The following is a 27,962-nucleotide window of genomic DNA, read 5'->3' as shown; positions in this document are numbered from 1 at the left end:
CATGTAGGGGTTGAGAAACTACGACATGGCCACCAGGGCAGCGACACCGTCGTTCGCGTAGTTTTCTCCGCGCGGCGCGTGTGCGGGTGGTTGTCCGCGCGCTTATCGGCGGGGGGAGGACTGCGTGCTCGGCTACCCTCTCACATTTTTCATCCTGGGCCGGCTTCTTTAATCATTTTCCAATCTGTGTCGACTTCAATCGCAATTTTTTTACCGCTACAACAGGTGTGCAGTAGGCAGTTTACATGCAAAGGATAGCCATACACAAAAGTACAAGTGAAAATATATTTATTACAGTCATTAGTGTCAGGAATTATGTTATGACTCTGTGTAAAGGAGAAAAACTTGATGAAACTTGAAAAACCAAAAATCTGATGCAATAGAATTGAAGGGGTATCACAATTTTATATTAGTGACAATCACGCAAGTTTTGAATTAAGCAGAAGGAGTAGCACATTTTAATCAAAGAGGATATTTTTAATCGATACGATTACAATCAAAACTAAAAAAGTTTTATTATAACAAGTCAAACATTATTATACGTGAGCATCCTAGTGGAGTTTTAATTACAAAGTTCTGACAGATGTACAGGCGTCGCCACCCTTAACCGTAGCGCAGGAGCGCGTGGCCTGCTTGCATGCCAGTGCCACCTTGCGTCGATGCTGGAGTTGAGACTGTAGGACCATATTACGGGAGCGCCCCCTCTCGACGGGATGTTCTCGGGGAATCGGCGCAGCAGGATGGGTCACCTGCTGTGTTGTGTCACCGAACGCTCTCGCACAACAGATCGCGCGTGTGCGTTATCTACCATGCTTTATCTACTACTGGTTCGCGGAAGTTCATGTTTGAGGGGCACAATATTATGAATTAATTTTGGGGCGTATGCAAACACTGTAGGGTCACCCACACTGATATTTTACTGGCATACTGATTTTCTTATCGCTGAAATATGTGCCAGATATGGAAATAGCTCCAGCAACCAATAGAAATGAAACAAACGGCAAATAAATGGACATGTTCACAGCCCATCTGTCACTGTTCTGCACTGATATTGCGCGATGCCTGCCAGACTTACAGAAGGTCAGCGAATTGCCATAATAGAAATGGCGAGGGGAGGTATGTCCCAGCGACAAATTTCTTCAGTTATGCGCTGTCGGGTCGCGACAGTTAACAGGATCGTCAGAGCCTTTCGGGATGAGGACCGGGTCGCGGATGCTCCCCGTGGTAGCTCTGCCCGCGCAACAACCCAGCTGGAGGACAATTGGATTATTGCTGCGATTGTCGACGACCCATTCCTTACAGCCCGCGAAGTCCGAGACGAGCTGGAGATCACTGCAAGTGAGACCACAGTGCGAAGGCGACTCCATGCGGCAGGCCTCAAGAGTCGTGTAGCAGTTCAGAAACCGGCGCTCGATGCCGAACACCGGCAACAGCGTCTATACTTCGCAACTGCGCACGAGGACTGGACAGCCCTGGACTGGCGACACGTCGTCTTCAGCGACGAATCTAGCTTTTGTACGCGGTGGGACCAGTCGAGGAGAGTCTGGCGCCCAGACTGTTTCCGGTAAGCCATATCCGCCTTGCGTTTACCCGCATATTTTCCTTTCTTTCTTTTTTGTCAACAGTGTGATGCGTCGTTTCAGATACTGCGAGCGCTACGTGTGGGACGTCCGCGCCAGCGGACGAACGAGCGTCAACGTCTGGGGCGCGGTCAGTTATGCAGGTCTGGGGCCACTTCACCGGATCGAGGGAACACTAACGGCAGCAAGATACTGCGATATTTTAGAGAATGTCATGATTCCCTACGTCCTGGAAGGGCCCTTTCCTGACGGCGTCTTCTGGTTTCAACAGGATGGTGCCTCCGTTCACACCGCTGTTGCCACCCGCGAGGTCCTGGATGAGCATGCCATCATGCAGCTTGAGTGGCCAAGCCGTAGCCCTGATCTCAATATTATTGAGAACGTTTGGGGAACGATGAAAGCTGAACTGTCCAGGCGCCCAGGGCTGAGCATCGTCCAAGGGGACCAGCTATGGGATGCCATCCACGAAGAATGGGAGCGCCTGAGGGCACACCCAACGCTCGTGAGTTCCCTCTACGACAGCCTCCCTGAGAGAATGAAGATTGTTAAAGAAAGCTCGGGTGGACCGACCCGCTTTTGAGAGACAAAAACTTGAAAAGAAATGGGGGGGAAAAAGGGATTTCAATAAATCATTTTCTAGGATAATATGTGCAATTATAATTCTTCGTCAGCATCAACATTAGTTACCGAAAAGACCCCTTGTCACATAATTGAGGTGCATTGTTTCTTTCTCTGAGCTTCTCTCAGCCCCCCAAAAAAATATTCCCTTTACAGTGGCATGTTATCTCAGTGCCGCGCGACCAAGCGTCATTTCGTTACCGGAGTGCGCCTTGGGGAAGGGATTCGCGCAACTTGCGCCCACAGAGTAGGTAACTGAATAGGTGATACGTGCGTGCTTGCAGAGTCTCCGTCGAGAGGGGGCGCGCACGTACCAGGGCCCCAAAGTCTCCACCCCAGCACGCCCCATCATCGACACAAGGCGGCGCTGGCATGCAAGTAGGCCACGCGATCCCGCGCTACGGTTAAGGGTGGCGACGCCTGTACGTAACTTCATGCACAACAGCTAATATTCCATTATGACACATTTAATCAAAGAAGATAATTTTAATCAATATGGTTACAATCAAAATTTAAAGTTTTATTATAAAAAGTCTAACATTATTATACGTGACCACCATAGTGGAGCTTTAATTACAAGTGCCGACAGATGTAGTTAATTGTGGACAGCAGAGAACCTGGAAGACCATGGGACACGAATGACAAGAACACAAGAGGAAATAAAATCTATAACACTACATTTAACATTTGATTAAGAAGATATTCTTAATCAAAACAACAGAGGAGGAGAATAATCTATCATTTCAACTGTCATAAAATCATCCTCGTGACTTAATCTAGTCAAACCCCATACAATTTTCATTCTAGGAGACACTACAAACCTTACTTTGTTTTATGAATCCAACACAGAAAATATATTAAAAAATGAACTTCACCGCATACCACGCTCCTAGCCAACAACCAGCTGTACGACGGCTGTAGACGGGAGGCGTACACCCGTTTTGTGATGTTATGAACATTTTCGAGCGCAATAGGGAGGATAAGGTGATTATTCAAATATTACACAATTAATCATTTCATTATTAAGTAAACAGCATAGACATACAGAAATAATGAGAAACAAAACGATCAACAGCTAATAGATAACCAAAACCCATCACGTAACCAAGAGGTACACAAAGGATTAATAATTGAAAAACAATCTATCAAAACGAGAAACATGCACGGATGAATAGCGGAGAAACACTCTCAACGGTGCATCTGCCAACGTGTAAACAACAGACACATGCAGGAAAACAACTGAAAAACAATCTATCAAAACGATAAACATGCACGGATGAACAGCAGAGAAACATTTTGAACGGCACACCATCCGCACGTAAACAATAGGTACATGCAATGAAATAATGAGAAATACCATCAACAGCTAATAGGGAACCAAAGAAATGCACTAAAGCAAACAAGAGGTACACAAAAGAAAATAATTGAAAAACAATCCAACAAAACGAGAAACATGCACGGATGAATAGCAGAGAAACACACTGAACGGCACACCATCCACACGTAAACAATAGGTACATACAATGAAATAATTAGAAATACAATCATCAGCTAATAGAGAACCGAAACCCATCACATAAACAAAAGGTACACAAAAGAAAATAATTGAAAAAACAATCTATTAAAACGATAAACATGCACGGATGAATAGCAGAGAAACACTCTAAACGGCGCATCTAGCCAACGTGTAAACAACAAATTGAAAAAGGATCTAACAAAACGAGAAACATGCACGGATGCAGAGAGAAACACAATCATCAGCCAATAGAGAACCAAAACCCATCACATAAACAAGAGGCACACAAAAGAACATAACTGAAAAAACAATCTATCAGAACGATAAACATGCACGGATGAATAGCAGAGAAACGCTTTGGACGATGCATCTGCCAACATGTAAACAACACACAGGAAAATAATAGCGAAACAAACTATCAAACATTACAAATTGAAATGGAAATAATATATCTTTTGAACTATCATAAAATCAACCTTGCGACCTATCAATATAGAATTTCCATCCTACGCGACCACTATAAACATTACCTTCACAGAGGTATCCAAACACGCAGCGCAGCTATGCTTACAACCAGACTCGAGACCGGTAGGGTCACTCTCTCCCTCTATACACCCTAAAAGCAAAGAATCTGTTGTCAATCTATGGGGTGGGGAAACCCTCTCTCTTTTTCACATTCTTTCCTCCAAAAGGAAATATTCTTAGGACCGGTGTACAGAGACGAATTTTTGTTTTTATTGATCGCAAATAGACATTGGAATTATTCGATTCTCAAGAACACAATAGCTCTATCAGCAAACAATAGCACGCAAAAATCTAAGAATATACTTTTACGTCAGTGCAAACTGGTTTTGGAGAAACATTATCTAAGCAAATGAGAAATATTATCGACGCAAACAATACTCAACCAAAACGAGAAACGATGCATTTTAATGTATTTCAGATCTGACACAACTATTATGCATACATTATTCTCAACTCACAAATTATCAATCGAGTGAATATCTGAAGCGAAAAGAGACAGTCAAATTTATTCAATGATAGAAACAATACTCATTCGAAACCGAGAATCAAATTTAATTTCATCGTTTTATGATAACTTTGCAATAGTAATTTCTGCACGCAGAAGCCGCAAACAACTCATCTTAAATGCAGATTCATTTAAAAGTTTGCTACAGCGAAAATGAACGCACACAACTTAAAAATACTTTCCCAACTAGTAGAATATTTTTATTAATATCAATCGAGCGATCATCTGAAGCAAACTCAAAGCAGTAATTAATTAAGGGAAACACTTTCTATCCAAGCATGGCGATACATCACAGGAACACATCTTTTTCATTCAGAGCCCAATAGAAAAAAAAAAAAAAAAGAACGAGTGAGAGAGGGAAGCTGAGCTCCCATGCACTTTTGCCAAGGTTACGCCCCGCAGGGAGAAGGGCAGGTGGGCGTAAGTCGCCATTTTCCCATGCATTTCGCCCTATTCCCCGCGTCAAACGCCGGCGGCTGCCATCAGACGTCCCATAGTTATTAGCACAGAAATTTCTTCCTGCCATATTCGGTGCAAAGTATAACGTGTCTGGCCACATTGTGCTCAAAGTTGGATCATTGGTTGGATCGCAGTGGATTACTGATTCAATCCAAGACATCCAACCGGTCCAAGCCAAGCTAAATGTGAATGTCAACTGTAAACAAACTGTGCGAAGGCGAAGATCATGCGAAATCGGTGGTGTATTGTACTGAGGACAAGACGTCTTTTGAAGTTCTTGATCTCCAGTTCGCTGCAGAGTTTTGTGGAATAGGTGTTGTGGGTTTCGTCGCTTCAAGCCTTCTTTACGTCGTCGGACTCGTTGGAGTAGTCTTGTGGTGTTTGCCTTTGCGTGTCATTTAGCGGTTTTATGGTTTTATCGTGAGCAGTGACCTGTGTTCGTTTTTGTGAATTCGTTTCAAGTAGTTACGTTAGTTATTCAAGTGAGTTACGTTGCAGATGGATGATTGTGCTAGCTGCATCATGCAATTCAACTATTAACAGATGTATCAAGTTAACATCTTTGTACACGTGAGTTTAAAGAAAGAAAGAAAAATGAATTGAGCATGCTGACGGGTACGTGGGAAAGAGCTCGATGCCCGAAATGAAATCTGCCGTGATGAAGTAGGATAACGACTGCACAAGGTAGAGGGATGCGTGTAGGTGAATGAGAGAAGTACACAGAACTTTGTTGCAGCAAACAAAATCTGTTTATTAATATCAGTGGAACAAAATTAAGCCGTTTCAATCGGCAGTCGGCAGACATGTCGTTGCTGCTGAGTACGCCAAAACATACTGTACAGTGCACTCAACAGTAGACATGGGTGCTATACAGGCTATATTTGAACTAACTGTACTTGGGTCTGGCTTTTTTGGGTTAGGTAACAAAAGAAAAATGTGGAGGTACCATGTTTCGAGTTCCCAATTTGTAAATCAGGATGGCATCAGGTACTGTTGATGCATTTGGGTGTTACTGGTTTCTTTTTTTCCTTCTTCTTCTTCTGTTTTTTTTCTGAACAACTTGATCTCAGGTAAAGGAGTAAGAGGCCAAATATACACTTGTCGCAAGCTATAGTCACAAACGCCAGATCTTGTGATAATAAATGTGCCTTTTATAATTTATTTTCTCACTATAACAATTTTGCATAACACATATGCACTCACATTGTCACTAAATAGTAGATGTGTGTTTGGAGTTACGACAAGAATTGTGTTAAACCTAAACTGGTCCTCAACTGATTTGGGAGAATAATAAAGTGGCAGATGAGTTTAGTAGTATAGAGCCGTTACGCACAACGACATCCTTTTTCTAATCCAGTTCTAGGAATTTCTAATGCACCACCCATTTCTAATCCAGGTCAAGCCAGGTCTAATCCAGGCTCCACCACTTCATGGTGATCCATCCTATTTCTATGTGATTGGCTACCCTTCATTGCCACATTTGCTCACTCGCTCATAGACACCAAAATTATCTATTCTATTCAATTCTAATTTGGCTCATAGGCTTCCAAATCGCTCTTTTTTCTAATCCATTTCAAGGAATTTCTAATCCACCACCCAATTCTAATCCAGGTCAAGCCACTTCTAAGTCCTCTGGTTGGTTGGTCACAGCTCCACCCCTTCATCCATCTAATTTCTATGTGATTGGCTACCATTAATTGCCACAACATCTGGTCACTCGCTCGTAGACACCAAAATGATCTTTCTATTCAATTCTAAGTCGGCTCATAAACTTCCAAATTGCTCACCTGTCTATTGGCCCGGGGGTGGTCACTTCCATTCATTTCTAAAATCTAGTGATTGGCCTATTGGCTGCCTCTCATACATGCTCGATAGACTCATTTGTCATTTCCACTCTCTGGTTACTCGGTCACACTCTTTCAACTGCATATTGCTTCATAATTTCAACCGCAGCATAGACAACCGCTGATTGATCAATTCCATTCATTTCCGGGCCAGCTCACAGGCCCACCAAATTGCAGATTGGCTTGGGATGCTTTCTAGTTAAGCCAGGACAACGCTTCGGAACAGTAGGGATGTAGAAAAACACGGGAAATAGTTTTCAATGTTTATTGAGTACATCATGGCAGTCTCAGAGAGATTGTAGTTCTCTCTGGGGCACTTCCAGGCACACTGGACATTTCCGTTAACATCCATGGCGTTTTTCGCATAAGTACCATGTGGATCACCCAGGCGTTCATCCTTCTCCATCCACGGCTCAGTCCCAGACCGCACGCGAGAACAGCATGTCACAGAAGTATCAGTTCTCTTCCTGCACATCTTCTGGAGTGAAAAAAGAATGTTATGAGCTTCACTATTTGCATCATCCATTTAAACTTACCATATTCACAGCTTCCGTAAGGGTAGGATTCGATGTCATTGCAGAGGTATCGCTTGTCGTCATATGCCATCAGACTTCTTTTGACATTTCTGATGGTGTACATGCACTGTTTCTTTCCAACTATTGACACTTGCTCATTCGATACGCTCGTGTGATTGAACAAGGTATCGTAGTATGTCTCATGGAGGAGGTGCTTGCGTACAATATTTTTCTTTACCCCTTTAGCTCTTGCAATTTGCTTTTCTCCAGCTAGTTTGATAGAGTACATTTTAGCTTTTAAGCATATTACTTCTTCTATAGGTACACTACCAGTTTCGCTTTTGAATGCCCCAAGTCTTCCACGATTCTTTTCACTGTACAGTGGATGATCCCGATCAAAGGAAGACAAATCTAAGTGGTCGTCGGCGATCGCTCGTAACTGATCTTCGTAGTCATTGCAAAATAGGCCAAGGATCAGAGAATCCGTGTCATAGTAACAGGTAATCACCGGACAAGTGAGCTTGCTCAGCAAGGTTTCATAATAGAATGAGTACATGGTTAATTTACTGAGTTCTAAAATTGTAAACCCAATCTGGAGCGGGAAATCGCATCGCACTTTTCTTTTGCGCATTTCGTACATGACACAATCCGGGGACAAAATTTCCATCCTCACGCATTCTGCACGACTCCCGAGGCGACTCGCCGTCTCCTCATCGAAGGCTACTCAAATGTCCCGCATGTTAAATTTATTTAAAAGCGTTCTCCCGAATACCGCATTATTTGAGAGTTTATAGAAATTTTTTTCGAACGTTGTGCTCGAGGCAACGCGCCTGGCAACATTGTCCTCAATATAGGGACGCAGGAATGGTGCCTGGCGAAATTTTAGGATTCGGTGAATTTTTGTCACCCTCATGCCCAATCTACAGTAGAGTGCGAGCAGTGCGTAATGAACAACGTACTCGACCTTGTCCTTGCACGTGAGCAGCAGCTTTTTGCTGTTAGCTGGCTGATACATTAATTCTTCGAGAAGCCCTCGCTGGAATGGCGAGAGCCATTCCTCCGGGACCACCGCCTTCTCGGGAGCCAGGGGGAAGTATAGCGTTAGAGCGTGGATAGATTTTGGATACTCCAAGTCGCATACATACACGTACCCCACATCAGAATCCGTGGGGTGACGAAATAAAATCCACGGAGCTAAAATCCTCGACCCATTCGAAATCACCGACGGGGAGGTGCTTTATCATACTAAATCCATAAAGATTGTTGCAATCTATGTATGATATGTACACCTCCTCTTTATCGGGATCATAGCCACTACACAGAGGGTTGTTAGCCTGCAAATGACGCCTGCTCGCCTGACAGAGCCCACCTCTAACGCCTGATTCGATGGTTCTGTACATGTCGTCTTCGGTGATCAATTCCAATTTTGCCTGCGTGTAATTTAGGGCGCATTGCCACGAATAGGATGCCAGAGAAACACAATGAAGCAATTCCAATCCGCGCGCGCTGTAGACGTCGGAAGTGCTGCATCAAGTCCGCATGTAATATGGCATCCGTTTTCAGGTACAATGCATTATAATCCCTCAAATTTAAGCACCCAAAATGTTTAAATACGAGCAATGCATACTGGTAGTCCTTCTCACTTATATCCTCCCCCGTGAGATCGTTTCGAAAGAAGGATTTTTCTGGCAAGGTCAATTCATCGTAAACTGCGAAAGAACTGACATAGCTGTACGGGAATACACCTTTACGAAGTAAAATTTCGTAGTCCTTTCCAAATACCTGCTTCAAGCATTGGAATGCCTCGGCTCCCCCCATGGATTTGACGGTTTCCACGAGGTCCCCCAACGACGAATTTAGGTACTGCATGGTATCTCTGAAGAGGAAGGTACCAATTTCGAACGAACAAATTTTTTCCATGGAGCTGGCCACAATGAAGGGAGGTCGCTTCCACCCGAGAACGTGAAATTCCCGTAACAGTCCAGCCAGATCATAAGACAAATTGTGGACCATGATCGGCAATTTTTCTCTGGTAGTGCACGCGACGTTACAGGGGTTGCACAGTGTCGCGATATAATTTGTCTCACCCGCAGTACAATGCTTCGAATGATCATGATGCCGGACACGAGGTAGGTCTTTCGCGAATTCCCGTTTACAATATGCACAGAGGGTAGCAGCTCTGTGCTTGGCCTGTTGTTCATCGCTCAACACCATTGCAGCGGGGCAGGCATTCAAGGCAATCATTTCATCACGCATTTCCATGAGTGCCTTCACACACTGCTTTGCCGCATCTTCCCCATGGTGTGTTCTAATGCGCATCACCTTTGAGTCACGGGTACGCACGAGCACAGCACAGAAGCTAGAGGTAATGTGACGTTGCATGCCAACACCACTGGGTGCGAGTACGCTCTCAGTGTCCAACGCAATGACATAGTTGTACTGTTGCATGTACTGTATTTTAGTAAACTCTACAAAATTTTTTCCCGGCTCGCAAAATTCCAACAGGATTTCGTTTATGTCCGTGCAAAAGCGTCGATGTTTCGCCATGCTCTCTTCCTTCACGAAAGAGCGTGTGCAGCGTTCGCATACAAAATGGTTACTTCTTGTTGTCAACAAGCGTTCGAGGGACTTTATTCCAAAAAAATGCTCATCAACCTCCAAAAGATGAATTTTCTTTTCGAATTCCAGTTTTGCGGGTCGCGACACGTGCACTCCCTGATCGACATAGGCGTAAACATACACGGATATCTCGTTTTGGACTTCAAATTCATCCAGATCAGAGAATGAAACAGGGAAGCGGCTTGGCCACCAGTAATCTGCTGCATAATTTTCACATTTTTTCCACGAATTCCTTTCCTGTGGATGCAGGAGAGCGAGTGTATTGTATTTAAAACATTCACCCTCCTTGCGTGCTGGTAAATGGATATTCGTTAACACGTTCCTGCGTTTAGCCAAATTTGTGGGAAGTACCCCCTCGCATCCAAACTTTTTAGTTTTCACAGCGGAAATACACATTTGAACTTTTTGGACGTCGGTGGATACAAACCCACTACCCTCACGCTGGTAATTTTCAATGCGCCCGGTGGACTCCTGAATCACGTCCATCAAAGTATTTGCAATAGCTCCGTCGCTGTGGACTTCGCGAGCAAGCGCCATAAAATGAGCTATGTGTGCGGTTATATCCCCTCGATTTTCTTTCATCATTAGAACGTCAGAACAAATGCAAAATCTAAAGGGTATTCTTTGCGCTCGCAAAATAGCAATTATATTGTGGAGGTTGTTCATTAAATATTGTCCCAAGTCCTCTACTCCCTGATCGTGAACAGATGCCAATAGCACAAACGCTTTGACGGTACCTCGAAATGCGCTATCAGTTTGAAAGAAAGGCAGGAAGGAAATGTCCACATAGGGATGTGATCGCTCGACGTGAGCATGCAATGTGCCAGGTGAAATGTCTGGAGAAGATGGTGAATTCTCTTCCAATGGCTCATCATCACCGATATCATGAGGATCAAAAAAGCAGAACACGCATCTAGGCACTGAAAAAAAAAGAAGCAACACTAAGAAAATGTGCGCCACAGAGCGTGGATGAAAAATACTTACTTTTGAAGCGAGCTCCGCACACTCCCGAAGCGATGCGAAGACTGCTGCCTCTTTACACATCCTCCCCACTTATATAGCGGCGACCTCGCTGCATGCCCCAACATGCACGGGTGCGAGGAGTCGTCATAGCCTAAAAATAACTTGCTCTACATGTTCAAGGTCGCAGCTTGCCCTTGGCTTCACGTAATGCTCCGTCCGCCTACACCATTGCCGCACCTGAGCGCAAAGTTCGCTATCATCACGTGTCATTCCGATATGCAAGGTGCTTCCATGAGCAGGCGCACAACCATCCCTTTTTGTTCACAGTGGCTGTGGAATTTCAATAATATTACTTAAATGAAACAAGTTGCAGTGAAATGCAGATTCATCTCAGACAGCGTTAAACCCTCAGATACCATCATTTCTGCTCAAATAGCAAAATAGCTATGACTACAAAAATTAAACACATGCTAACAAACTACCATCAACTGACAAAACACCCATTTCTGCTGTCAGATAATTATTGCATAATGCTACATGCACAGCCGCATCGTCGTAAAGAAACCACAGGACAAGGGTACACAAATTCACTTAAGCGGTGAGGGAAAAGGCTTAAGACCTCAGGAATAATCGCAGAGTCACCACACATCGCTACGCGGCTAGCACAAGATAACAACAAGATACTAATGGCGGGTAAAATCGTAACACTGCTAAACAAGCCCCAACATGCCATGATGACGTCACAAACCGGGAAAAAAGCACACACGCGCGCGCACACAGCAGCTCAGAAATGCACAAGGAGAGGTGCTTTGTTGGAATTTCTACTCCTGGCTCAGACTGCTCAAATACCCATAACTGCACGATTAGGCACTGCTTACTTCATCAAGCACCCAAAAAAATCTAACAAACAAACAAACAAAAACAAACAAACCCACTTTCCATGATAGAGCACTATTCAGCTTTACCAAGCGATTTTCTTCTGCTTGAACTTACATTGAACTTACTTGTCAAGTGGGGTCCCAGTTGCACAAACGCGCACGCACACTCACACATTTTTAGTGCCTCACAACGAGCAAAAACCCAAGGTCTATTCACAGCCACATAAATTCATATTATTCCTCACGTCAATAATTATCCAACCATCGTCAAAACGGGGAACACGCATATGCCAATGCGAAACAATAGGCCTTCCCGCCGGATGTAATACGATATCGCCAGTCGACCGTCCCGAAGCAGAAAAGAAACACAGCATATCAGGAATGCATGTTGCCTATACATCCAAGAACAGCGTGCAGCAATTATAATACAGAATAGGATTCATTTCTTTGTACTTTTGTTTGCTTGCATATAAATATTTCACAAGAAATATTACAGAGTGTAAAAGGAGAACTGCATTCGCTACACCCTGTAGCTCTTATCATTTTTAAACAAACCAGTTTTCATATGTTCATAACCACACTACCATTCACTAAATAGGGGAGTCACTAACGATTCAAATAAGATAAAATATCATTTCATCATCATTGATTGCAAACTTCACGCAAGAATAAGCAACTGCTGCGCGTCGTATTTTTCTTATGAGAAACACCAAATAGACTCAATCTCACCGCGTTAAATACCAACAGCAACGAAGACTAGGCAATTTTGTATTTATTTTTGTCGTTTCCAGCAGCTCATTACTTTGTGCGAGTCATCAAAAATTAAAAATTTCTGATCTGCTGCTGTTAAAGTGATAAAACAGTGTGCCCGCACGTGGAAACGATAACGGAGCGCGCGTCATTGCGTCAAGCGTGTCCTAACTGCGTGAACGGGCCCGCATGCGGCTCGCGTGGGACGCGGTTCAGGCGCACTGTTTTATCACTTTAACAGCAGCAGATCAGAAATTTTTAATTTTTGATGACTCGCACAAAGTAATGAGCTGCTGGAAACGACAAAAATAAATACAAAATTGCCTAGTCTTCGTTGCTGTTGGTGTTTAACGCGGCGAGATTGAATCTATTTGGTGTTTCTTATAAGAAAAATACGACGCGCAGCAGTTGCTTATTCTTGCGTGAAGTTTGCAATCAATGATGATGGAATGATATTTTATCTTATTTGAATCGTTAGTGACTCCCCTATTTAGTGAATGGTAGTGTGGTTATGAACATATGAAAACTGGTTTGTTTAAAAATGATAAGAGCTACAGGGTGTAGCGAATGCAGTTCTCCGTTTACACTCTGTAATATTTCTTGTGAAATATTTATATGCAAGCAAACAAAAGTACAAAGAAATGAATCCTATTCTGTATTATAATTGCTGCACGCTGTTCTTGGATGTATAGGCAACATGCATTCCTGATATGCTGTGTTTCTTTTCTGCTTCGGGACGGTCGACTGGCGATATCGTATTACATCCGGCGGGAAGGCCTATTGTTTCGCATTGGCATATGCGTGTTCCCCGTTTTGACGATGGTTGGATAATTATTGACGTGAGGAATAATATGAATTTATGTGGCTGTGAATAGACCTTGGGTTTTTGCTCGTTGTGAGGCACTAAAAATGTGTGAGTGTGCGTGCGCGTTTGTGCAACTGGGACCCCACTTGACAAGTAAGTTCAATGTGTTTGACTTCAGTGATATTGCCGATATTGCCGTATATTATGCCGACTGTGATTTTTTTTGTTTGAAAAATAAGGTTTATCGCATTTTCAATAGAGTAGATTGAGCTACACATGAAATATGCTTTCTCCAAGCAGCGTGCTTTATATTCTTATCGAATCGCTCACGCCTGTATAACAAATTCAGAAAGCAGATGTGAATGGGTGTGTTCCTCAGGTTGTGTGTTTGCCATACAAGCTTAGTTTTTGCGAATATTGTATTATTCTGTTTAATAATTTTCTGGTGGTAGAAAATGTGTTTTGTCATGCTTGACAATTTGCTATTCGTGCAGAAGTGCGTGTAATTTCTTATTTTTCACTGTCGCTCGTTGTGTCTGTGTTGTGTGTGTGTGTGTGTGTGCAACTGTGACCCCACTTAACCAGTAAGTACATTGTGTACGCCTTTTCGTGTGACTCGAGCGATAAATTTATGTGGTATTGCATGAAATGTTGGTTTAAAAATAAGGGTTGTTGCACTTGCGTAGCAGTGGCTTCTTATTGCAATTTTCGCCTGTAAAAAAAAATCAGCGTATATCGTATTATGCTGCGCGAGTAGAAGTGATTTTCCCAATTCGATTTGTGTACCCTTGTCCTGTGCTTTCTTTACACAGGGACAACGCGACTGTGTATGTAGCATTATGCAATAATTATCTGATAGCAGAAATGAGTGCCTTTTTCCCCGTTTATTAGCATGTGCTTCGCTTTTTCTTCTTTTCTTTTTTTTTTGCAGTTATAGCTATTCAAGCAAAAGTACGTGTAATTTTTCATGGCTCTTTTCTTCTTTCACTGCTAAAGCAGAAGAAAATCGCTTGGTAAAGCTGAATAGTGCTCTATCATGGAAAGTGGGTTTGTTTGTTTTTGTTTGTTTGTTTGTTAGATTTTGTTGGGTGCTCGATGAAGTAAGCAGTGCCTAATCGTGCAGTTATGGGTATTTGAGCAGTCTGAGCCAGGAGTAGAAATTCCAACAAAGCACCTCTCCTTGTGCATTTCTGAGCTGCTGTGTGCGCGCGCGTGTGTGCTTTTTTCCCGGTTTGTGACGTCATCATGGCATGTTGGGGCTTGTTTAGCAGTGTTACGATTTTACCCGCCATTAGTATCTTGTTGTTATCTTGTGCTAGCCGCGTAGCGATGTGTGGTGACTCTGCGATTATTCCTGAGGTCTTAAGCCTTTTCCCTCACCGCTTAAGTGAATTTGTGTACCCTTGTCCTGTGGTTTCTTTACGACGATGCGGCTGTGCATGTAGCATTATGCAATAATTATCTGACAGCAGAAATGGGTGTTTTGTCAGTTGATGGTAGTTTGTTAGCATGTGTTTAATTTTTGTAGTCATAGCTATTTTGCTATTTGAGCAGAAATGATGGTATCTGAGGGTTTAACGCTGAGGGTAGAAATTCCTGTCTGAGATGAATCTGCATTTCACTGCAACTTGTTTCATTTAAGTAATATTATTGAAATTCCACAGCCACTGTGAACAAAAAGGGATGGTTGTGCGCCTGCTCATGGAAGCAACTTGCATATCGGAATGACAAGTGATGATAGCGAACTTTGCGCTCAGGTGCGGCAATGGTGTAGGCGGACGGAGCATTACGTGAAGCCAAGGGCAAGCTGCGACCTTGAACATGTAGAGCAAGTTATTTTTAGGCTATGACGACTCCTCGCACCCGTGCATGTTGGGGCATGCAGCGAGGTCGCCGCTATATAAGTGGGGAGGATGTGTAAAGAGGCAGCAGTCTTCGCATCGCTTCGGGAATGTGCGGAGCTCGCTTGAAAAGTAAGTATTTTTCATCCACGCTCTGTGGCGCACATTTTCTTAGTGTTGCTTCTTTTTTTTTCAGTGCCTAGATGCGTGTTCTGCTTTTTTGATCCTCATGATATCGGTGATGATGAGCCATTGGAAGAGAATTCACCATCTTCTCCAGACATTTCACCTGGCACATTGCATGCTCACGTCGAGCGATCACATCCCTATGTGGACATTTCCTTCCTGCCTTTCTTTCAAACTGATAGCGCATTTCGAGGTACCGTCAAAGCGTTTGTGCTATTGGCATCTGTTCACGATCAGGGAGTAGAGGACTTGCGACAATATTTAATGAACAACCTCCACAATATAATTGCTATTTTGCGAGCGCAAAGAATACCCTTTAGATTTTGCATTTGTTCTGACGTTCTAATGATGAAAGAAAATCGAGGGGATATAACCGCACACATAGCTCATTTTATGGCGCTTGCTCGCGAAGTCCACAGCGACGGAGCTATTGCAAATACTTTGATGGACGTGATTCAGGAGTCCACCGGGCGCATTGAAAATTACCAGCGTGAGGGTAGTGGGTTTGTATCCACCGACGTCCAAAAAGTTCAAATGTGTATTTCCGCTGTGAAAACTAAAACGTTTGGATGCGAGGGGGTACTTCCCACAAATTTGGCTAAACGCAGGAACGTGTTAACGAATATCCATTTACCAGCACGCAAGGACCCAGTAAACCATATATGTCTCAGAAACGTCCACACGATGTCCCACTTGGGATTTTGGGATATCCCAGGGACTAGGCTGAATAGCCCGTTGACGTCTCTGGGACAGACAGAGGACCCGTATTTCTTCCGCATTTGCTGATCCAGGGAAGGTTCCAGGAATGTCTCTCAGGGATATTTGGACATATAGAGGACATATACAGGACGTGTTATTATTATTGTATTTTGTTGCTTTTTTTGCAATTTTTACTTATTCTACGGAAAATACTACTCTGCAACAGAGAACATCGTGTCAACGAACTCTTGTTTATTGAACACAAACCAAGTACACTAATGTTACATGCACTGCAAAAAACGCTGTTTCTAATGGTACAAAATATGATATTTCAACATAAATAGGCTAACTATTAACAATATAGGGTGACACTGATAAGACGCATAATAAGACGATAATGGTCATAATAATAATAATCACGTGATTGCTACGCCACTTCGGAACCGTCATCCCTGAAAGATAACCAATAACATAGTTAATTCCATCTATTGGGATAGCAGCTCAAACACTGCCATAAATAGGCGTAAAGAACAGACACTCTGCAAAAAGTGGGAACAAATGCAAGACACTGACTTACCGCAGTTTCTTTCGGAGTATAGATGGTTACATGCGGAAGCATCCTAATCACTGGTAGACCCAAGCGACTTCTTCTGGTTTATGCCTGGCTCTTCAGTGTTGTAGAGACACCAGGAACTTTACACATGTGTGAGGCTATCCATGGGTGTGTGTGGATACTGTAAAAGCAGTCATGTTTTATTAATCTCGAGTCACATCGCGTCCATGTGACATTCAAGCAAGATTAGCAGTCATGCAAAAAACAAGGAACTTTGAAAAACAGTGCAGTCAAACGTGAAAACATAACTGCTATCCTTTATATGAAAGACAACTGTAGCTGAGCCGAGATTATCGACTAGCAGGCTTCGCATAGTTCATAGAATTGCTTCACCATTGCTTTCATCATCCCCAATGCAAGATATCACAGGGACCTATAAAATAGTAGATGAATCAAAGAGATGTGAAGAAATGCACTTGCACTTTGTACCTGTACACACACAATCTCACACAGTTCCACCGTTCGCATGAGTTCGTCAGTGATACGCACCACACTTCGCAGGTAAAGCAAACTATACTGTTTACTCAGATACAAAGCTGTCATTGCTCCACACCTCTACCACATGTGATTGTTGAAAAAACAACAACGCACAAATCTTAAGTGAGGCAAAAGGAAGAAAGAACCCACCTTAACTCCAAAGCCGGAGAACAAAGGAACGCTAGCTCTCGCACACCACGGCAATCGTTGTTATGCACAACGTAGTTGTTCGGAGTACTGGCCAGTACTGCCTCGATGCTCCCAAGATTCCAGTACAAAATACGCAGGATGCTGAAGTTCCAAAGACCCTTCCGTGTAACATGCCATATCCTACAGAACCGCTACGACGACACGCCTCGCCTGTTTGAAACGGCGGTTGGGGAATGTCGATGGCGATGAGGCAGACGTCGTTACGCTTCGGCTCGCGCTAGTTGGAAACTTCATTCTTGTTATATCCCTCAACATACGTGACCGATCATTATAGTTCCCGCAGAAAAGGTAAAATATGTTTTTTTTTCTCTCTTTTGTTTATTGACTATGGTGCGATACGTGATGAGTCGTTACAAATATGATTACAAAAATTATGGCTATGAGGGTATCAAATAAATATTATTATTACGAGGAAAAAGTGAGATAAGTACCACATCAAACAGGCCTTCAACAAATTGGGTGCGCAGTATGTTGAGTAAAGACGCAGCGACTTTTCCGTTCGTGATAAAGGTTGACAACAGGGAGTTTTAGTTCCCACTATGATAACACGCCAATCGATACGATCTCGGAAAAACAGATACGACTCACGAGTCGGTGGGAATGATTCGTAAAGCGCTTGTCCGCAGTTTTAGTTTGCTGACGAAGAGTCACCGAGAACGGCCCACCGATACGGAAAATCAAGCGGGATGCCATCTGTTCGTGCAAATCTTAACTTCGTTTACTAGTATCCAGTTACATTATGCGCATGAAACGCGTGTTTCAAGCATTTGTATCAATAGTTGTGGAAGATGTAATGTTGCTAAATGTTTCTCTGCGCATTTATGCGCTGCCAACAGCTTTTGGTCAAAAATAGTCCGCGAAACAATGCACATCTTCACTTAGGCTTAGGTCCTGCTGTCCTCTCTCCGTCTGTCCACATCTGTACGCCGCTCGTAGCCACAGTTGCTTCGCGGCGCTAACACGCAAAAAAAAACTTAGGCTTAGGCGTCCAGACGGGGGAAGTCACACAAGTATTATGTACATTAAGTACACCTTACATCCTTGTAAGGTAAAGAAATGTCATTGTTGTGATATTCGTAGTATATCCACAGAATATTCACTGGGGGATATTTGTGACGTCTCATGGTGGATATACAGCGGACGTTGTGAGGATACGCGTGACATCTGTGACGTGTGAGACCAATTTGGGAGGTCTGTGGGATATTGATGGTTTGCTGGGGAGGGTGAATGTTTTAAATACAATACACTCGCTCTCCTGCATCCACAGGAAAGGAATTCGTGGAAAAAATGTGAAAATTATGCAGCAGATTACTGGTGGCCAAGCCGCTTCCCTGTTTCATTCTCTGATCTGGATGAATTTGAAGTCCAAAACGAGATATCCGTGTATGTTTACGCCTATGTCGATCATGGAGTGCACGTGTCGCGACCCGCAAAACTGGAATTCGAAAAGAAAATTCATCTTTTGGAGGTTGATGAGCATTTTTTTGGAATAAAGTCCCTCGAACGCTTGTTGACAACAAGAAGTAACCATTTTGTATGCGAACGCTGCACACGCTCTTTCGTGAAGGAAGAGAGCATGGCGAAACATCGACGCTTTTGCACGGACATAAACGAAATCCTGTTGGAATTTTGCGAGCCGGGAAAAAATTTTGTAGAGTTTACTAAAATACAGTACATGCAACAGTACAACTATGTCATTGCGTTGGACACTGAGAGCGTACTCGCACCCAGTGGTGTTGGCATGCAACGTCACATTACCTCTAGCTTCTGTGCTGTGCTCGTGCGTACCCGTGACTCAAAGGTGATGCGCATTAGAACACACCATGGGGAAGATGCGGCAAAGCAGTGTGTGAAGGCACTCATGGAAATGCGTGATGAAATGATTGCCTTGAATGCCTGCCCCGCTGCAATGGTGTTGAGCGATGAACAACAGGCCAAGCACAGAGCTGCTACCCTCTGTGCATATTGTAAACGGGAATTCGCGAAAGACCTACCTCGTGTCCGGCATCATGATCATTCGAAGCATTGTACTGCGGGTGAGACAAATTATATCGCGACACTGTGCAACCCCTGTAACGTCGCGTGCACTACCAGAGAAAAATTGCCGATCATGGTCCACAATTTGTCTTATGATCTGGCTGGACTGTTACGGGAATTTCACGTTCTCGGGTGGAAGCGACCTCCCTTCATTGTGGCCAGCTCCATGGAAAAAATTTGTTCGTTCGAAATTGGTACCTTCCTCTTCAGAGATACCATGCAGTACCTAAATTCGTCGTTGGGGGACCTCGTGGAAACCGTCAAATCCATGGGGGGAGCCGAGGCATTCCAATGCTTGAAGCAGGTATTTGGAAAGGACTACGAAATTTTACTTCGTAAAGGTGTATTCCCGTACAGCTATGTCAGTTCTTTCGCAGTTTACGATGAATTGACCTTGCCAGAAAAATCCTTCTTTCGAAACGATCTCACGGGGGAGGATATAAGTGAGAAGGACTACCAGTATGCATTGCTCGTATTTAAACATTTTGGGTGCTCAAATTTGAGGGATTATAATGCATTGTACCTGAAAACGGATGCCATATTACATGCGGACTTGATGCAGCACTTCCGACGTCTGTGCTACAGCGCGCGCGGATTGGAATTGCTTCATTGTGTTTCTCTGGCATCCTATTCGTGGCAATGCGCACTAAATTACACGCAGGCAAAATTGGAATTGATCACCGAAGAGGACATGTACAGAACCATCGAATCAGGCGTTAGAGGTGGGCTCTGTCAGGCGAGCAGGCGTCATTTGCAGGCTAACAACCCTCTGTGTAGTGGCTATGATCCCGATAAAGAGGAGGTGTACATATCATACATAGATTGCAACAATCTTTATGGATTTAGTATGATAAAGCACCTCCCCGTCGGTGATGGTCGAATGGGTCGAGGATTTTAGCTCTGTGGATTTTATGCGTCACCCCACAGATTCTGATGTGGGGTACGTGTATGTATGCGACTTGGAGTATCCAAAATCTATCCACGCTCTAACGCGATACTTCCCCCTGGCTCCCGAGAAGGCGGTGGTCCCGGAGGAATGGCTCTCGCCATTCCAGCGAGGGCTTCTCGAAGAATTAATGTATCAGCCAGCTAACAGCAAAAAGCTGCTGCTCACGTGCAAGGACAAGGTCGAGTACGTTGTTCATTACGCACTGCTCGCACTCTACTGTAGATTGGGCATGAGGGTGACAAAAATTCACAGAATCCTAAAATTTCGCCAGGCACCATTCCTGCGTCCCTATATTGAGGACAATGTTGCCAGGCGCGTTGCCTCGAGCACAACGTTCGAAAAAAATTTCTATAAACTCTCAAATAATGCGGTATTCGGGAGAACGCTTTTAAATAAATTTAACATGCGGGACATTCGAGTAGCCTTCGATGAGGAGACGGCGAGTCGCCTCGGGAGTCGGGCAGAATGCGTGAGGATGGAAATTTTGTCCCCGGATTGTGTCATGTACGAAATGCGCAAAAGAAAAGTGCGATGCGATTTCCCGCTCCAGATTGGGTTTACAATTTTAGAACTCAGTAAATTAACCATGTACTCATTCTATTATGAAACCTTGCTGAGCAAGCTCACTTGTCCGGTGATTACCTGTTACTTTGACACGGATTCTCTGATCCTTGGCCTATTCTGCAAGGACTACGAAGATCAGTTACGAGCGATCGCCGACGACCACTTAGATTTGTCTTCCTTTGATCGGGATCATCCACTGTACAGTGAAAAGAATCGTGGAAGACTTGGGGCATTCAAAAGCGAAACTGGTAGTGTACCTATAGAAGAAGTAATATGCTTGAAAGCTAAAATGTACTCTATCAAACTAGCTGGAGAAAAGCAAATTGCAAGAGCTAAAGGGGTAAAGAAAAATATTGTACGCAAGCACCTCCTCCATGAGACATACTACGATACCTTGTTCAATCACACGAGCGTATCGAATGAGAAAGTGTCAATAGTTGGAAAGAAACAGTGCATGTACACCATCAGAAATGTCAAAAGAAGTCTGATGGCATATGACGACAAGCGATACCTCTGCAATGACATCGAATCCTACCCTTACGGAAGCTGTGAATATGGTAAGTTTAAATGGATGATGCAAATAGTGAAGCTCATAACATTCTTTTTTAACTCCAGAAGATGTGCAGGAAGAGAACTGATACTTCTGTGACATGCTGTTCTCGCGTGCGGTCTGGGACTGAGCCGTGGATGGAGAAAGACGAACGCCTGGGTGATCCACATGGTACTTATGCGAAAAACGCCATGGATGTTAACGGAAATGTCCAGTGTGCCTGGAAGTGCCCCAGAGAGAACTACAATCTCTCTGAGACTGCCATGATGTACTCAATAAACATTGAAAACTATTTCCCGTGTTTTTCTACATCCCTACTGTTCCGAAGCGTTGTCCTGGCTTAACTAGAAAGCATCCCAAGCCAATCTGCAATTTGGTGGGCCTGTGAGCTGGCCCGGAAATGAATGGAATTGATCAATCAGCGGTTGTCTATGCTGCGGTTGAAATTATGAAGCAATATGCAGTTGAAAGAGTGTGACCGAGTAACCAGAGAGTGGAAATGACAAATGAGTCTATCGAGCATGTATGAGAGGCAGCCAATAGGCCAATCACTAGATTTTAGAAATGAATGGAAGTGACCACCCCCGGGCCAATAGACAGGTGAGCAATTTGGAAGTTTATGAGCCGACTTAGAATTGAATAGAAAGATCATTTTGGTGTCTACGAGCGAGTGACCAGATGTTGTGGCAATTAATGGTAGCCAATCACATAGAAATTAGATGGATGAAGGGGTGGAGCTGTGACCAACCAACCAGAGGACTTAGAAGTGGCTTGACCTGGATTAGAATTGGGTGGTGGATTAGAAATTCCTTGAAATGGATTAGAAAAAAGAGCGATTTGGAAGCCTATGAGCCAATTTAGAATTGAATAGAATAGATAATTTTGGTGTCTATGAGCGAGTGAGCAAATGTGGCAATGAAGGGTAGCCAATCACATAGAAATAGGATGGATCACCATGAAGTGGTGGAGCCTGGATTAGACCTGGCTTGACCTGGATTAGAAATGGGTGGTGCATTAGAAATTCCTAGAACTGGATTAGAAAAAGGATGTCGTTGTGCGTAACGGCTCTATACTACTGAGTTTAACCCATCAAAGTCAGACCTTAAATATAATGTCATAAATATAATAATTATACAGGCTGTTTGAAATGTGATTCTAAACTGGCCATGCCTAACATTCAATACAGGAGACACGAGCACACAGCAAGGGACACAGTGCATAATGCAATCACAAAGACATCTAGTGACCATTGTATCATCTAACATAAAAGAGCAGGCACAGTGACTGGTTTGTGGTGATCCATTGAAGTGTCTCACATGTCTCACAGACATGTGAGACACTCTAAATATTAACCTGAAGCATTGTGAAAAATAACTACCTGTGCCCTTGCCACTGCTGATAGCCAAGCTATATATTATGGATCTCACTCTGTTAAAGCCATCGGTGACAGCGTTCCCAGAGCTGTTCCTAAAACATATTCGATCTATGGTCGACAAATGCTGACAGCTAGACATGCAGGGATATTGTAAATTTATGACTTAGCGCCTCTTAGGATAGCAGCACCTTTGCTTTTACACTGGACGAGCTAATCTGTGCAAAAACATATAAAGTGCTTAATTGGTAGCGTGTCAGCCTAGCTAACCCGGCTAAGGATGCCAGCAACTTGGTGGTAGGGTACAAGTTGTTTTGATACGCAGTCTTCAGTGAGAGGCGTTAAATATGGCGTGCCATGTACTGAGATTACAGTGCACGTTAAGGAAGCATCAGGTGGGCAAGATTAATTCACATACTGGCCACTGTGACGTCGTTCATGATCATAGGTGTACTTTGACGTAAAGTGACAAATTATAACAATATAGAATCTGAAATGATTGGATACATCATCACTTGAGCATCAAACATGAATGAAACATTATATGTTTCATTTGTGAAGTGTCATTTTCAGCTAGATACACCGTAGCGTAAACGAAGAGGGGAGTCAAGTCCTGTAGATCACATAAACAAAATACAGAAACCGACACTAGTGCCGTTTTCTGTATTTTGTTTACTAGATACACCGTGAAAGCAAGAAAAATCTACACATGTACATGCACTGATTCCTGAACAGAATTTGTTTTCTTAGGATGTGCCTTGTGTAGGATTTTTAGCTTGATCACTTTCCCATTTAGATAGTTACATGACTGAAATGCAATATGCTCCTTCATGGGAGCCTGCATTATCGCAAAAAAGTGTTCTGGGTTATGAAGGAAGTGACAGACCTCTATTGTGCAGCATGATGCTTTTCTACAGAGAGTTGAAAAGTGTAACAGCACTAGCGGGTTAAGGGACTTCTTTTTAGGTCACGCCTCTGCTGCATCTAGGGGATGCTCGTAAAAAGCGTGTAGAAATACACAGCAAGACAAACAACAAGACTAGAAAGCATACGAAGAAAATCTTTACACTGAATTTTTAATTCCTACCAGCACATGGATTCATTGTCTGCTAGAATACATGTGAGAGCAAAATTTTTCACATTACCAGAGAGATGGCATCTAAGCAGGCTAGAATGTACACTCGCTTAGCAAACAACATATGTAGTTTTCACAAAAGCATGTATCTCGGTTACATACGTGGCACCAGCAAGAAAAATGCAGACATATATACATATGTACAGATACACATATACAGAACACAATATATACACACATAGCCCTTTCTAGCACTTATTGGATCTTGAACAAAATTTGTTTTGTTAAGATATGCCTCACATAGGACCCCTGGGCTTTCTCACTTGTCCATCTACAGTGAACCCTCGTTATTATGACCATAGTCGTTCCCGAAAATGTTGGTCATAATGCGGAATGGTCATATTAACGGGGAAGGTTTGCAGAGGTTTCACTGCATTGTTCCCCAGGAATATGGTCGTAAAGCTCGTATGTCAGATTATCGGGGGTCATATTAACGAGGGTTCACTGTAGATAGTTCTCTCAGCCGAAGTGTTATATACTCCTTCATCAGAACCTTCGTCACTGCTATTACATGCTCTGGGTTTTCAAGGAAGTGGTCAACTTGTGTTGCAGCATGATGCATTTCGACAAAGAGTTGAAACGATGACAGCACTAGCGAGTTAAGAGACGCTTTTCCAGGGCATGCCTCTGTTTTGTCTTTGAACACTCTTTCAGCACAGCGTAGGGCATTCAGCACGAAGAGGGAAGGGTAGATAACGTCTCCCTTACCTTTGAGAAAGAGGAGGAGGATGCTTTCATTGGTGTCCACAATGGTGTCAAGGCACCCAGAACACGTCATTTTCTTGCACACAGTCCCGACTAGCACTCCCCCAATGTACTTCATCACTTCGTCACTGAAATCTGTCAGGCCAGACACATTTCCGTAGTCATGGTCAAGGAGGAACAGAGCTGAACTTCGTGAAGCATGTTCACCAGGGCTCTCCTCTGTGACATCATTGACATCATCTCATTGACGATGAGCTTCTCTCTCAGACCCTTGGTGTCGCAGCATTACTATGCCCTCCAGGTCTGGAGCCACATTTCCCGATGCAGAGCTGCTAACGTCAGCATGCACTAGAAGCGCTCTGTACGCGTAGCGGAACTGGAGAGCTGAGGGGTTGTTGTTCCATCCACCTCTCTGTCGGACGCATCCAAAAAACGTCTCCAGGTGGTCCTGGCTGAGGCGATAGGTGCAGATGTACCTACAAGGAATTGTCATTAGGGCGATGTAATGTGTACGCTCTTTTGCAATGCAGCATAATGAACTAAATCATTAATAGGGTACACCTACTTATGCATAACGTGTACAATGCTGAGTACTTGTGCAATTACCTCAGGTGCATTTCATGTTTTGTACCTCGTAAACGCCAAGTATTTAACATCATATGTTCCCGTCATGATCCTGAGTGCCAAAATTGCACATGCCTAAATATTGCTTTAGTATTTTGTGTCAAGGAAGGTCCTAAATAAAAGACTGTTACAAAACCAAAACAAATGAGCAACTGAGAAGATAAAAATGCCATTAAAAGTCTGTATAGATAATGCTACTAAAGGGATCAGCTCAATGTGGAAGAACAAAAATTTTGAATTATTTCAGCTGCTCCTAACATTCTCAATAATGGCATGCAATACACACACTATACACTACCGGTAAAAGCTCCTGTGCTCCCATACCTGCACATGCTTTGAAGGAAAAGATGGTCTGTCAGCTCTGCTACACTTCGAAGCGTGAAAGCAAGGCTGATCACAGACATCCTCCGGCCATCTTCGACAGCTAGCCTTCCAGATGGGAGTCTCAGCGCCATCAGCCTGGATGAAATCTCGAGCATTCTTCTTTTCTGCTCTGGAAATTTTTCAGGGTGAAGAGGTGCTTTGGACCCGGTGCCGTGTGGCTTGTACGAGTTCAGTAGGTCGAAAGCCCTACAATAACAATGATATATACAGCTTAGTGGTACATACATTATTTGGATTTTAAGATAGCTGGACTTACTCATTCACATCTTCCAGAAAATTTTCCGTTCCTTCACTTCCTTGAAAGGACGGCAAGCCAAGTGTCCTGGCCAACTTTAGTGCAAGGCTTACTGATCCACTGAAAGTCTCTGCTGCGAGTCGTACCTTCATAATCTGCTTACGGTAGTCAATGCGTGCCCTAGTGAGCTTATTCGCTGCTCGGAAACCCTCCTTGTCTTGGAGCTCACGCAGCTGCACGATGTAGCTCCACTGGATCACCTGCAAGGCATTTTGTTTTAAGTTTCGAGAGGACTATGAATCATTTGGTGAAAACTTACTCCATACTGGTTGCAGTAGAAGCTGCCTTTGTCTCCTAGGAGATTCCGCAAAAGCTTTAAGGCATGAGCAGCATCAAAGATGACAAACACTTTGTCGTCTGTCCTTGTCGGGTGCGGGAACCATGTGCGGAACTGCTCAGATGCCTGGACGTGGATGTGGCAGCCAAAGAGCTTTCCCATGCTGACGTTCGACGCGAGCCCATCACATACAATGCAGACAACATGAAGGTCACATTCCTCCAGATTCTCAATTGCATCAATAATGATGGACTTCAGCAGGTCCCCGGAGCAGCCGTTGTTGAGAAAGTATGCAATAGGGAGCTTCCATGGTGACGCCACACCAACTGCCATCAGGACAAGGGACTCCGTTGCTAGCCGTACGTCGTCACAGTCTTCACGTGTCATAGACTGCCCAAAATTTACATACCCAACAACCTTTCCACTCTTTTGGTCGAGCTCACACTTCTTTCTAATGCTCATCCCATCCATCATTATGGAGCACAGCCTCTCCTCTTCCGTCGCATCCTTGTTCTTTTCCTTGATGTGATGGAGTGACTCTGCTGTGAAACCTGGCCATGCGTCAACTACTTTCAACCAGCTTCTGATTGTTTCTTCTCTTGGCATTGGGAAGTGCTCAGATAAGAATTTGTAGGCTCTTGGTGAGTAAAAGTGGTGCGTTGTATCAAATTTCCTAAAATTTTCAGTGTACCGGCGCCCTGATGGTTTTTCTTCCACTCCTTTAGGAGTTCATCGGGAGTTCACCGAATGAGTCCAGCTCCTTCTCTGCTTCATCCGATATGAGATTCCTCTTCTTCAGGTCACTTATTAGTTGCTGCAGGTTCTGAATCTTTTTCTCTCTTCTTTTTATGACTTGTTTTGTTGCATAGAGCTTTTTTCTTGCTTTGCCAATATGTTGATGAATAACTCTTAATTTTGTGCGTGGTGTTGTCTTTGAGGAGTAGGAATGGTCTTCTAAAGTGACCTTTCTCTTCTGAGGAGTTGACATGAAATGGTGACTCTCCTATAATTATAAATGATGTATTAGAGGTGCTGCCTTAGGAGTGAAGATGCACATGTAGAAGATACACTCACATGGAATTGCCTCTTCGAAGGGAAACTCTGTGCCTCAGGTTCTGAAATGCCACTCGAAGTAGCCATTGTCTGAAAAGAAAGCAGAACAAGCATATTGTAAACTGATAGAAAAAGTACAAATTGTTTTAAATGTCTTTCACTTGTTGCAAAGAGTAGATGCTGCCCTGCGTTGACATGTTCATGTATGAGAGTGAACTTAACAAAAAAAAAAAAATCAGAAGCACACTGATGTGGCATTTGGAACATCTGAGCACTCACTAAGTTGCTACAGAGCTATAATAAGGGGCTACCACAGGAAGTAAACCAATTGAAACCCATGTGAAATTACCACTGACTTGCAAAGAAGCACACGTGAACCTCCATATTAAAAAAATGCATGGTGATCGTGATTTA

General features: G+C 43.5%; 3 protein-coding genes across 3 annotated transcripts in view; 1 reads left to right on the top strand and 2 right to left on the bottom strand.

The window, feature by feature from the left end:
* LOC135385482 (neprilysin-1-like) overlaps nucleotides 1-27,962 on the bottom strand; it is a 191,083-nt gene that overhangs the window by 116,691 nt on the left and 46,430 nt on the right. The gene's annotated exons all lie outside the window — the stretch shown is intronic.
* LOC135383603 (uncharacterized) lies at nucleotides 8,748-11,311 on the bottom strand. The gene is made up of 2 exons (XM_064612998.1): nucleotides 11,166-11,311; nucleotides 8,748-11,101 (listed from the first exon to the last, which is right to left on the bottom strand). Coding segments are annotated over exons 1-2 (2,169 nt in total). The 5' UTR covers nucleotides 11,167-11,311; the 3' UTR covers nucleotides 8,748-8,933.
* Nucleotides 15,345-21,854, top strand: LOC135383602 (uncharacterized). The gene is made up of 3 exons (XM_064612997.1): nucleotides 15,345-15,550; nucleotides 15,615-21,710; nucleotides 21,769-21,854. Exons 2-3 carry the CDS (start codon nucleotides 20,513-20,515, stop codon nucleotides 21,789-21,791), a joined length of 1,221 nt encoding a protein of 406 aa, XP_064469067.1. The 5' UTR covers nucleotides 15,345-15,550; nucleotides 15,615-20,512; the 3' UTR covers nucleotides 21,792-21,854.

This window comes from Ornithodoros turicata, chromosome 2 (assembly GCF_037126465.1).
Source record: "Ornithodoros turicata isolate Travis chromosome 2, ASM3712646v1, whole genome shotgun sequence".
Taxonomy (NCBI): domain Eukaryota; kingdom Metazoa; phylum Arthropoda; class Arachnida; order Ixodida; family Argasidae; genus Ornithodoros; species Ornithodoros turicata.
Note: the sequence above shows the minus strand (reverse complement) of the source record. Positions and strands in the feature narration are given on the sequence as shown.

What these genes read in the sequence shown, in the direction of transcription:
- LOC135383602 (XM_064612997.1), top strand. Translation starts at nt 20,513, where the DNA reads ATGGTCGAATGGGTCGAGGATTTTAGCTCTGTGGATTTTATGCGTCAC. An exon ending in TTACGGAAGCTGTGAATATG is followed by an intron (nt 21,711 to 21,768) that starts GTAAGTTTAAAT and finishes TTTTAACTCCAG; the next exon opens with AAGATGTGCAGGAAGAGAAC.